Source organism: Oenanthe melanoleuca, chromosome 12 (assembly GCF_029582105.1).
Source record: "Oenanthe melanoleuca isolate GR-GAL-2019-014 chromosome 12, OMel1.0, whole genome shotgun sequence".
Lineage (NCBI taxonomy): Eukaryota > Metazoa > Chordata > Aves > Passeriformes > Muscicapidae > Oenanthe > Oenanthe melanoleuca.
The window spans coordinates 10677263-10690188 of record NC_079346.1 but is presented as its reverse complement, the minus strand read 5'-3'; the positions used below and the strand labels follow the sequence as shown (position 1 = coordinate 10690188).

Here is a 12926-nt window from a genome sequence, read left to right as displayed (position 1 = left end):
ATAACTTTGCTGATTGCCTTATTATTTCAAGCAGGGAGGGGGAGGTGGACAAAATGGCCCTGAATTTTTCTAGATGCATAATAGCTGCTTACTTCTTGCTGGTTTTTTATTGTCGTTTTCTAAATAGAGTAACTGTGGGGCAAGGTAACTTCAGAAAGAACACAAATAATCAGGTACAAAACTAACAAAGAAGTCGGTGACTTTCTGCAAAAAACCCTCCCAATCATTACCTGTTAATGAAGACATTCAGCTGCCACTCTAGGGGATCTACCACCAAATAGTTTTCCTCTATAGTTATTAGAAAAGTAGTTTTCCAGAATCTATTGGTGCATCTTTTCAATAATTTCAGAATTACTACATGTTTTCAAGCATTTATGAAACCTTCATGTAGTGGTTTAAGCAACTTATATTTAACCTCTTTTAATTCTGTCTTTATCACAGACAGTCCTGATGGTACAAAATATCTACATTTTATTTAAACCCTGCACAGCTATTTCAGCTAAATCTAATTTCATATTTAATTTACAATAGCAAAACTAAGTTCTCAGCAAATAAAAAGGAAGAAGGAAATATCAGAGGGGAGTAAAATTTAATTTTCAAGCTTAGAAGAAAAGCATTCTGGAAAACAAGAAATGTTTTCTTAAAGCAATATTAACACTGAAGGGTTGCTAACAAAGGATCTGAGGATATCAGACTATCTGAGCACTTTTTTTCTGTGTTCCCAGATGCAGTAGTTGAGAATTACTCCTGTGAGAAAGTATATTTTTTCCTCTATGAAAATGGATGTCTCAGGACTCTTTCCAAATAACTGAATACAAAAATCAGCAACATGAAAAGAAGTCTCAAATTTAAATCAATTTGCATCCACAAGCAACTGGAGGAATCTCACATTAACCAGGGTATTCATCACCTACAATGTATCTACCATGGGAGGTTTCAAATGGGCAGAAAAAACCCCTTTCTGGGTCAGACAACTCTGGCCACTTTCTGCTCCATCATTTAAGAATCCAGATCATCCTATCTCACTTCATTCTTCATTCATTTTTATGAAACCATCAGGAATGCAAGTGGAGACATGGGGAACTACAGTTTAGACCACAAAGATTATCTTTATCTCAGCTTCTTTGGATAGAGCAGCTGAAAAACTGAGCTCATGCTCTGCTCCTGCAGGAGCCCCTACATAAAATAGGGGTGACATTTAGGGAGTGAAGGCAGGGTGCAGAAGAGGGCTTAGGGGTTTAGGTCATTTGAGGGACACTCTTGTGCCAAGTGATCCATCAGCAGTGCATGGTGTACCTGAGAATGTGCCTGAAACCACCCCCAGCTGGAGCTGGGTCAGTAAAACACACCTGGCCACAGCCTCCTGGGGGTCCCTGCAGGTGTGCCAAGGGCAGCAATGCCTATTTCCATGCCCATGATGAGGGGAGGGTCCTTTGTTAAGCCACACTCATGAACAGAGCAGGTGAATTCAACCCCACCTTAGTTCTCTGCCTAAAGCTCAGTTTCCTGTCCTTTGTGCAGGGAAGATGGATTTCTCACAGGGAGTTTTAAACATTTCTGTCACTATCACATTGATCATATGAGAAGATTAAATCCCAGAACTCAGTCTTCCCATCCCTTACAAAATACACCCTTTCAACCCTTTAGGCATTTTACAACTGCAGTTTTCCTAGGAGATATTTTAGATGCCACTGAAGGACTAAAAAAAAAACCAGTGAAGCCACCTTTGTGTTCCCCAACCCATTAATGCTTGAGAGCTTTCCAGATCACACTTGGATTAATCTGCAATTAAACATACTTTCAAGGGCACTCTATAAGCAGTGGTACTAATGGACTTTAAATCTAATATGAAGCTCTCGTAGTAAAATAAATATATAAATAAAATTCATGATCTTTAATAAGATGAAGAAGACAAGCCTTTGATGCAGGAAGGCAAGGCAGAGCAGGTGATGTGATTAGCACATCCCCAGCATTTCAATGAGGCACAGCTCTGTGCCAGCTCCACACTCTGCCTGTAGCTGGCTGAAGGCAAAGCACCCAGCCTGGGCTGGGGTCAGCTGCCTCTCCCCTACCCTGTGCACACTGGAGAAGACCAAATGCAATTTAGAGCCACATCAGCCCTAATAACAGCACAGCCTCCCAGCACTTGGGGAGGGAGGTCTATAAATGGTAGAGAAGTGGTAGTCACTGTCAATAATGAGTTCAGCACATGCAAGGGCAATAACTGCTTGAAATACCTCTGAATGTTTCTATAGGAGTGAGTCTGACATGCAGTTGAGTTACAAGAAATAGGGAACATTCCAGCACCCACTGACTTCCCCCATGTCCCTGATACAAAGCGGGCACTGGCACAGGGGAATTGAGCTTCTAAGTCTCATCCACACCCAGCTCTTATGGAATTAAACTGGCCAGGCAGGCAAGTCCAACAGTGACAGTTTCTTTTCCTCCAGGAAAACCACACAGACATGAGTCAAGATTGCTCATTGCATGGACAGGATGGCTGAACATAATAACACCTACAAGGTGGCTGGGGATCCATTGAGACTCACTACTAGATTCACACCACATAATTTGGTTCCCCCACCAACAGACATCTGAAATTAGACGTGCACTGTCTCTCAGACAGGGTGGTGTATCAGGGAACAGCAAGGGCAGAGCTGCTTCCAGAGGGAAGCTGAGCCAGGTGATGTACCATGAGGGCACAGCTCCAGAGCACCAGGGATGGGCAATTGCAGGAGGCAAAAAATTGCAAACAGTTGCAGGAGGCCCTACCAGGAGGTGTCAGGCAAAGGCACAGGAGGAATTGACCCCTCAGACCTGTGTTTAACTGATGCTCCCAGACCTATGGGCAAAAGAGGTGGGTGGAGGCCCCAGGTGACCCCAAGTGATGCTGCTCAGTATGATCAACACTTGTCAGCACCCTCAGGGCACTGACAGTGTTATTCTTTATCCTATAACTGAGTCCTCAGATCATAACACCAAGCAACATGTGCTCTTAGTAGTGCCTCTTTGAATTTTTATCAAAGGAACCTGGGAAATGAGGAAAAAAAAAAAAAAAAAAAAGAAAAAAGATTAACTCTTCAACAAGCAAATGAAATCCAAGATTTGTCTCCCATAAAGTAATTCATTATTAAATTGATCTCTGGAATGCACAATGGATTTAATAGTGTTAATCTCTTATGTAACATTTCCCTTCATTACCAGCACTCAAGCTGAGTCCCAGCAGTTCCATTTCTCTCATTCTCTGCTAAGCAGGGCTGCATAGCTGGGGTCTCAGAGAAACGAGGGAGCCATAAACCAGCCTGGCAGGCACTACCAGAGATGAAACCAAGGAGCACTGTCATCCTCTGCTAACCCAGAGCACAGCAGATGAGGTAATGCAGCTTGTACAAGATAGGAGGGCATAAGATTGATTAGAAGCAGGGCTGAAAAAACAGATTCTTGTCTTCCTAAGCATGGTCAATGTTTCAGATTCAGCTCCTTCTTTTCTCACAATATGTCTTTTCTCACTTCCTTTGGAAATACTTAAGTGTGTACTGAGCAGTTTCAATCTCATCTATCAGACCAATTTATCTGCCTGTTTTTGTTCCTCCCTGCACATGGACACTTTGGAGGTTCTTGCACAGGTACAAAAGCTCAGAATCAGACCCATAAGCAGCACTTGTCAGAAATCCAAAGCATATTTATAAATAGACATGTTTATTTTAAAAGGAAGTGTTATTCAAATGCACAGTTAATACTCAAGCATGAATGCTAAAATGTCTCCTTCCAGCTCCTCCTACACATACTTTCTTTTCCAAAGAGACCCCAAAATACATATTTAAATAAGTATTCTATGATCAAGACATTCAGTATTTAATTGAACCTCATTTAACTGTTTAAAACTTTTAAAAGAAGCTTTCAGCAAGAGCCCAGGGGGAAAAAATGCCAAGTTGTAAGAGGTAGGATGCCAGTCTGAGGAGGATAAACAAAAAATCTTTTGTTCCTAAATCTTCCCTAATAGGATTTCTCATTTAAGTCCTTCAATGTATTATTATTTATAAAGCAGGAATTATATAGCATAAAAGAAGCACATGGGTTAAATCTGTCATAGTGATATAACTTTTTTTTTTTTACCAGTGACCTGTATTTCAGAGACATTGGCTCTACTGAGTGTGTTTTAACATAAATAATGAATATGACATTCAAATGGATTCATTTGGATGAATTTTCCTAATTTGTATGTTGGCTGTGATAAGTTTTCAGAGAAGTAGGAAGCTGGAAAGGATATTTTTTTTTTTAAGTGAGAGATTAAAATGCATGACCTTAAATAGAGCCCTCCCATCTGGTTTTCTTCCCAATGTGTATCAATTGCCTCTGTCATTAAGAACACAATGCTGCTCTTTCTTGGGCTTTCCAACGAATATAGTTATGTTCCTGGGAAAATATGGAGAGAAAGAGCTGAGACCAGTGAAAAGAGATGAATAGCAGAAAGGATTCTGAGCCTTAGGAATTGCTGTTCATTTACTTATGAGGATTATGTATGGTATATAAATAGTTTGAGATTCTCTAGGAACATTACACAACAAACAGATAATTATGTTGTAAGATTGCTGATTAAGACACACGGTACAGGTTCTTGAACAATGCTGTTACTCTGACCAAAAACTCTGATCTATTTCTCATTTTCCTTCCATCAGTGTGCCTCTAGAATAATTCCATTTAAGTCATTAGGGTTTTACATGCTGGAGCTGGCAATTAGTCTGGGGAAGGTTTTTGGACAGTGATTACATACTCTGTGCTGTGCCAATAGGACTTTTCAGAAATTAACACTTCAAAGGCTAAGCATCAGATTCTGATCTGAGTGAGAATAAAATGATCTTGACACAACACAACTGCCATCAGCAGACTACTTACTACAGATTTACACCTACATGGATGAGAACAAAAATTAGACTTGTCTGTCAAAGAGTCTGCTACTTCACCTTATTCAAAGCTAGCATTGCATCAATTCTTTCTGCTTCATATTTATGATAGAAATTGAATTTATACATCACAGACTTTAGAGAGGATCAACTTTCTCTGCAGTGATTTTTCATCTCTACTCAAGAGTCTCTCAAAGTGCTGACACCTATGTAAGAAATCCCGCTGGAAAAAGCTGACAACCTTACTTCATTTAAGGAGTTTGTTTTCAAGACTTGTTGAAAGAAATCTTATCTCTCTGCATCACTATGTGCCCAGCTAGAACTATCTCTTTATTTCACTTTTTTATTCCTGGGAGGCAGGGTGTGGTCCTCCAGGCATAGAGAGGATGCCTTGCATTTACCTGTTTCCACATTGCCTCCCATCCTCTCCTTCCTCTGCCTCAGCAGCCCCCAGTGGATCTCCTTAGCAGGCTGCAGGATGCCTGTGGAGATGATGCACCCCAGAAGGAACAAGAATGGTAGGAGAAGTGGGGAATACCTGTGGGAATCCAAGCAGTGCCATTCCATGGCCCTTCACTGAGTGCTCCCTGGGGCTGCACAGGAGCCTGTTAGATGTCCAAGATCTGTGCACACACACTTCACCAAGAGAAATTCCCATCAGGACTGGGGATGGTATCAATAGCAATGGCAGAGACTCAACAAAAGTCTCCCTCTCATCTATATAACAAAAGCTTAGTTATGGCTGAACTGTCTCTGAGCCACTACATGGGAACAGCCCATGAGCTATGATCCTCTTCAGAATGTGTCTTTTTGCACAAATCACCCTTGACAGTGTCTTTCTAGACTCCCAGAGTGCCTGATACTCCTTATCATGCAGGCTGGTGTCCAAGGGATCCACAGCTTTGGGGAGCCTGCAGTGGTTTTACCACCCTCATGAACACTTGCTCTGTCACTATCCACCTCTACTCTTTCCATTCCCATTCTCCCCTGAACATCATGATCAAGTACCCCATCAGCCAGATCAGGAACACTTTCACTGCTTTCCTCTCAATGCCATGAATTGCCCATTCCCCCAGCCAGGGTAACCATCACAACTGTGTCCAAAGGGGAACTGGACCCACCTCACAGCCCAGCAGCCTGAGACCTCACAAGGTAACAAGAGCCTGTCACCACAGATGGACTGTGGAATGGAGCTTTTCTGTGAGGTTTAATTACAGCTGTGAATTTACAGCTGGAGATGAGGCCACATGTGATATCTGCAGAGTAAGATGCCCATATCTTTATCACTGTTTCCAGCCAGAGTTCGTTTGGAAGTTGCTTCATCACTTTGAGAGGTCTTGGAAAATGCTTTAATCTGTCCACAGAGTTTTCAGACTGTGATGGTTAACATTTAGCAACCATGCTGTCTTCTTAATTTTAACAGATAAATCTCCATTTCCACCCATACTCTTGCAGGGGGCTTTAAACCAGCATATTCAAAGGCAGAATTTGTTGACCAATCATTTTTGGCTCAGACTTGTCTTTGAATTTAAAAATTAGTTGTAATATTATTCGACTTCCCAAGAAAACAAGACCTATGCAATTTCTCTGACTATATGTGTGTTCTCTGTCTCCATTTATATTATTTTCTCTACCTTACATAGTTTTTGTGCCTGTTGGCAAGTTTCAAATAAATTTTGCAGATTTATGGATGTTAAAGTTCTTACAAGGTTTGTGAAAACTAACAATGAGGAGTTTGTGAAAGCAGCCCAGACCTAGGTCAAAATGTCTTCTCTGCAGCTGATATTCCTGCTACCTGATGGTAATTCATCCATGTCTGCACTTGCTGCAGCTACACCTTGAGTGGGCAGAGCATCAGAAGGGAGGCAGGCTCAGAAATGTAATGGTAAAAATAGCCCAATCTTTCTCAAAAATCTGCTGCTTGGAGCAGTGTGTGAGCTCAGTCACCCTGGCTATAAATCACAAGCAAGTTTGTCCATTACAGTGAAATTACCCCAGATTTGCACTGTTAAAGCTGAGGACAAACACTGCCTTTATGAATGTTTAGTTAGACTTAGTGACAAGAGTGAAGGGTCCAATGCAGCAAACTGTTAACCTGAGCATTAATTTAATGGATTCCCTTAGGAATAGACTCAAATCAAAACTGCCATGGGAAGGTGTGTGTGAACTAGCAAAATGATGGAGCTAGAGCAAAACCCTGTTACCACCCATGTGCAGATCAGATTGTAGCAAAGATTTTCTCTCCCACACACACAGAATTATTGGCATTGGCCAGCAGGTAAGAAAGAATTCAAATTAGTGTCCAGCTCCCTGAACACTGCAGCTACACATACAAAACCAAGGCTTTCTTATTTTTTTAATTAGCAAAATGCTTCTGAAAGTCCATGAGACCACGAACTTTCCTCAATGCCATTTAAACAGGCATTTTTCAGATTTAAGGCTGTGTTTTGTGTTTAATCTGTACATTTCAATACTGTAACCACTCACACATGCTTCTTGCTCTGTGAGATTTTGAGGGAAGAAAATGGATGCACTTTTCCCCATTAGCCACTCCTTTTCCTTGTGCCAGTGTCAGGCTTGCTGTGAAGAAGACTGACAATTTGTTTCATCCCATGCATCCCAAGGTGGCTGCTCATTTTTGCTCCCTGACTCCCTGTGTCATCACAGCCTTCGAGGTCTTGATCTCAGAGCACTTCTTACTGAAACACATGAATGCTGCTGTTCTCTTCCCAGCTATTCCAGCTGCTTCTGCTGCCCCATTAGAGCATCAATGTCAGTATAAATAATTATATGTATTTAACCTTTTACAGAGCATGAAGTCTCCATGTTTTCAAAGCACCTTTGAACCTGGGCAGCCAACACTCTCATTATTTAACAGCACACTGACATTTTCTATCACTAAGCTTTGACAATAATGACATAACTTTCTCTTTGCAAAACTCACTTTTCCATATGGGCTTCTTTCACCCTTCCTCCTGGTTGTACCTATGGGCCTCTCTCAAACCACTTAAGAGAAAGAAGTTTCTCTAAAAGAAGACAAATGCAGCATTAAAGCCACTTTTCTCTTCTGCTTCAAAGACACTTTTCCTGCATATCCCCCTGCAAAGCAGTTTCTGTATTATGAACCAGGAACAAACTCTGCTTTATCCCTGGTATGTAACAACCCGACAAAGACAGAACACCCTGAGACAGGAGGTGTAATAAGCTGATAAGACTATTTTTGTGTTCACTTTGATAAGCTTGTAAGCAGGAGTAGTTTGAAGCAGAGGGGTTTGAAATGTCCTGAGGTCCTGATAGAATTGCTGCTTTCTTCATGCCTAAAGCTGCCCATGAGACCACAGGTGCATGGAAGGGCATGAATCACTCACAGCCCACCTGTGGATTGGCTGGATGAACTTTTTTCCTCACTTCTCCAAGAACTTTCCAGTCATATACCTATCTACAATAAGATTTTGGGGCAAAAGATTTTAGGGTAGGTAGGAGATTATTGAACTCATTTGCACAAATTGTAAAATTTTTGGTCAAAGTACTGTTTTGAAACAAAAAACATGAAAGGATTAAATCAAAAATTGTCAAAAGGAAATATTTAGTTGGTTTTTTTTTAAAATGTACTCTGTTGAGATAGGTGGAAGAGAAGAATTCAATGAGTTTTACCAGGAGACATGATGTTTGTTTTGGGAAATCAAAATTTTCTTTATCCTTATGCCTTTTCTTTTCGATGCTGCATATATTCCTTAGCATTTCACTGCTCACTTATGAAATGGTGCTTCAAGGCTTCTCTACTCACCTTTTAAAATTCATTAATATTTACAGCACATATTGATACCCCAAAGAAAAGTATCTTTTAAAAAGTGAATTATCTTTGTTGCACTAATCCAGAGCACTACTCATTCACATAATTTAATCCACATAAATTACAGAAGGAAGAAATAACGTGGGGAGCAAATAACTTTAGAAAAATTCTCTCCATTTATTACGAGGTGCTTTGTCCTACAGTACGTAACAAAGGGTGAGATATTTTCGCTTCACAAAGGCAAATTGCTGGAAAGAAGAAAAAGTGGTGGTGCTATCTGTTAAAAACCCGTTTCCTCTTACCCAGGACATAAATCTCCCCGCTGACCACGGCCGTGCTGAAGCGGTACTTGGAGAACTTCATTGGGGCTCTCTCTGCCCATCTGTCTTGGCCGGGGTCGTAGCGAAACGTTCTGTTACTCAATCGATCCGGCTCCTCGTCAGGCAGATCCATCTGCATGAAATATGACAGCCCCATCATAACACAGCCTTTGCAGCCCTCCACACATGCCTGCAGGCAATTCATCACAGCAGACAGCTCGGCAGATAAATAGCACAAACACATCAATTACAGCTGCAGGGGACTGCACTCCCCAGGGTTAACAGCACCCATGGCTGGTGGCTGGGATCTGCTGCAGAAGGCAGAGAAACAAGTGGGTGTCTATATCCTGCAGCAGCAGAGCCAAGGGTTTGGGTACTAACAATACATTCAGGGTCAGGGTTAGGGTTAAGGTTCCCAGCTCTGGAAGAACATGCCCCCTTCCACCAGGCTGCTGTACAGTCCTGGTAATAATGAGAGAAAACCAGTCTGTCTTTTTTTTCCTGCTAAATGTTGAAATCTCTTTCCACTATTATTCAGACTGTACCATGAGTCTCAGTCAGGTATTTTCCTGGCCTTTCTCAGTCCTATACACACACACACACACACACATACATACATATGTATGTATATTTGTATATGTATATATTTATATGTATTATCCTTATAAACATTTGCATATTTATTTAGTGAACCTAACCACAGTAATGTTGTTGTTCAACAGCTGTAACTTCAATAGTTTTCACAATAAACTCCTAACCCCCTTGCTGTATCTTTGCTGCCATAACACTTTTTATTCTCACTCCTACTCCTTTTGTTCTCTCTAATCTTCTTCCCCCTTCTCTGCCTGTCTTATACAATGCAGGGAATTCAGATGCTGTTTTCTGGGTACGACACCCTTGAATGTTAGCAGTGGGATGTGGAGGGAGGATTCTGAAATATTTTGGGATGAAAGTTTTCACATAGAGAGAGTGAGAAGGAGAGAAATACTTTGCTTGCTTGTGATGGTGTTACATGTGTCCTTGTTTTCTTGTTATTTTTCTTTCCCAAAAGACATCTCCAAGACTAATGTCATGGACAAGATAGTAGGAGGCAAAGTAGAGAGTAAATATAAAGCCCCGTGGTTATTCCCTGTAAGTGCCCGGGGCATGTTCTTTCTCCGTGGTAAGTGTGAACCACTAATTTATTCACTGAAAGAGGAGTATTTGAAAGCTGTGTATTTTCAGCACAGACTAAACATGTACTTAGGAGAAGACACCACTTGACATGCTGTAAATTCACATCCAGACTCGTTTTTGTGGTAACATTCTCCTTGGAGTGCACCCTGTTCTCTCTGTGTACAGAAAACATAACTTCCAGCAGCCCTTCTCTGTGTCTCAGGGGTCTGAAATCTTCCTCTCAGCCTCACCAAATACTTTCTTCTATTTTAGCAGCCCCCAGTTACCAAGGCTGGAGTCACTTTGGGTTTTAACTGTGCTGGCATCAGAGGCCAGACCTGAGCAGAGCAGAGCAGAGCAGTGCTGCTGTGAGCGAGCCCTTGCCCTCCTAAGCTGTCATTTTATGTCCTGGCTTGACTTTGTCTTGTCTTATTCCAGTTACAAAGGCTGGGTGGGGAGGGTATTTATCTCTGTCCTGTAATGGACACATGCATTTAGGGCACTCTGTCAATGCTGTTGTTAGTGTTTGTTCAGGATTGACAGAACATTCAGTGCTGCTCCAGCACAGGGACAGCCCCTGGCTTGGCCAGCTCATTTGCTTTCCCAGTGCAGCTGTGGTAACCCCACATGCACAATCACTGCATCTGACAGGGGGAAGATAGATGGTACCAGAAGAATTCAGCACTCTGTAGTGCTGGTCTTAAAGCACTTTTTTCAGTACTTTAGCTAATTTATTCTGATCTGTGCAGGTACACCAAAATCTTCCAAAGCTGTGGGTTTTGATCAATTGCTGTTAATCTGCTCATCTCAAACCTATTTCTATATAAACTCAGACACCCATGCATTGTTACTGATAGTACTTGTAGGCAGATATCCACTTCAGGTGGGTTTAAAAAAAATTATTGTTGGCTCAATATTCCTGATATACTTGTGCTTCTAAGCCACTTTTCCCTCTCACAATCTGTTCTGGAAAAAAAAAAAGAGCTTAACAAAGCTGGTTGTCTGACTTCAACATCTATCTTTGTTATATGACATGTCTTTCAGTTCAAGTTTTTTTTTTACAGACAGATGGTTTCTACATCAAGTGTTTTCATAGTTTTGTTCTTTACATATGAGATACCCTTGCACAGTTGTTTTTGTATCAGAAATACTCTCTGATCTTTCTGTTGCCTCCTTGGGGACTTGCACACTCAAAATATTCAAAGAGGTGGAGGTCTTGTTAGCTGAATGCATCTCACTTTTAAATACTTTAAACAGTAATTTATTTCAAGAGGACAGAAACCATCGAGTTGTGATGACAGTCTGAACATATTGCAATGAGGATTACAGATGCTCCACTTCATTGTCAAGTGAATATGGGGCTTTTTCCTGAGCACCCAAATTTAAAATTCACCAAGCAATAAATAAAAATAGGTTAGACTCTTAAAAGATATTTTGCACTGGGAGCAACTGGAGAGAGTGAGCACTGCCCTTGACATCCATCTTCTTTTTATCATAGCTCTGTATAATCTCTGTACTACTGAACATGTATCTGTGGGCCTGCTGAAAATCCTTGTTAAAACTTTTCATGGCCAAACAATGCAACAGAAATAAATAAATTGATTGGTTAAAGGACTCTGTTTCCCAGAAAATGCTTTGACTTTTCATTTAAAATGTAATGTAATGAAAATCAAATAAATTAACTTTAGTTAACCAAGAAAGCTTCCTGAGAAATCAAGGTGAACTTTAAATGTCATATATAAATCTGTCCCTGAAATGTACCTGTGTACATGCTTTTTGAAAGCAGGGCACAGTTAAGTGTCCCTGCATGATTAAATGACATTATTTATTATATCCAGAAAAATTAAGAGGATGGTAAATAAGGAATAGAAAGGTTGTAACCTATAATGACAAAGGAAATGTATTTTAAACTCTTGCTCACTGTCCATATCTCTGTGAATAAAGACTGCCCTTCCTGCAGTTGGTATTTACATTGAGGATGGCATAGATGGATATTATTCTTCACCCTCTTTGGTTTTCCTACAGAACACGTTCAATCAGAGGAACGTGAGCAACTTATTCTTCTGTTCTCACTGCTGTATTTTCCCAAGCAAGAAGCACTGCAAAACAGCCCAGCAGCTCTTGTTAGTGCACAAAGCAAAGGAAGTGAATGGGCACAATTCTCAACCTGTGGTGTCCATCCACCCAGCACGTACAGCTTGTCCTTCACTGTCACCACCACATGGCAGGCCAGTGGCACTGGCAGAGGTGCTGTGCTTCTCCAGCTGCCCTGCTCCATGGAGTACTTCTCCACACAGTTTGTGACCTGATACTGATTTTTCACTTTCATCTGCCCTCCTATTACATAGAGGTCGTTGTGGGCAGTGCCCAGGGCGTAGAGCTCACGGAGCTGAGTGGTGCACAGGCTGTGCCAGAAGTGGTTTCCTCGCTGGTGGTATCTGTAGGAAAATCCAGAGTTGTAAGTGCCCTGCTTCACCCAGGTCCCATCAGCCTTTAATTGTCAGGGTTTACTCAGTACAATGACAAGAGGAGCTCTCTCCTTCACAGAGAAGTTATGAAATTGAGCCCAATGTTTGCAAGATCAAGCATTTTTAGTATGAGTATTCAAAAGTATTTGACCCTAATTAAGGTAAGAAGTCACTTGTTCCTGCATGTGCTGCTCAGTCACAGTTTCTGCTGAAATTAGCAGAAGCAGTGAGAACTCAACACTGCTGAAAAGAAAGCCACTTCACCTGCCTCACTATGAATTTATTT

At 41.2% G+C, this 12926-nt stretch overlaps 2 protein-coding genes across 3 annotated transcripts in view; one reads left to right on the top strand and one right to left on the bottom strand.

Annotated features, from left to right (window-relative positions):
• The window catches only part of MGLL (monoglyceride lipase), a 101548-nt gene that overhangs the window by 2369 nt on the left and 86253 nt on the right, over positions 1-12926 (top strand). Inside the window, exon 1 of one of the 2 annotated variants that reach the window (XM_056501140.1) lies at positions 3272-3374. The exons of the other annotated variant lie outside the window; for it this stretch is intronic. The gene's annotated coding sequence lies outside the window, so the exon portion shown is untranslated. Of the gene's footprint in view, positions 1-3271; positions 3375-12926 lie in introns of those variants that run through there. 2 annotated transcript variants of the gene reach the window in all.
• KBTBD12 (kelch repeat and BTB domain containing 12) overlaps positions 1-12926 on the bottom strand; it is a 37728-nt gene that overhangs the window by 17578 nt on the left and 7224 nt on the right. Inside the window, exons 2-3 of the mRNA XM_056501142.1 lie at positions 12340-12610; positions 9000-9150 (exon numbers count right to left, since the gene is read on the bottom strand). Of these exons, the coding sequence (XP_056357117.1) occupies positions 9000-9150; positions 12340-12610 (422 nt within the window). The remainder of the gene's footprint in view (positions 1-8999; positions 9151-12339; positions 12611-12926) is intronic.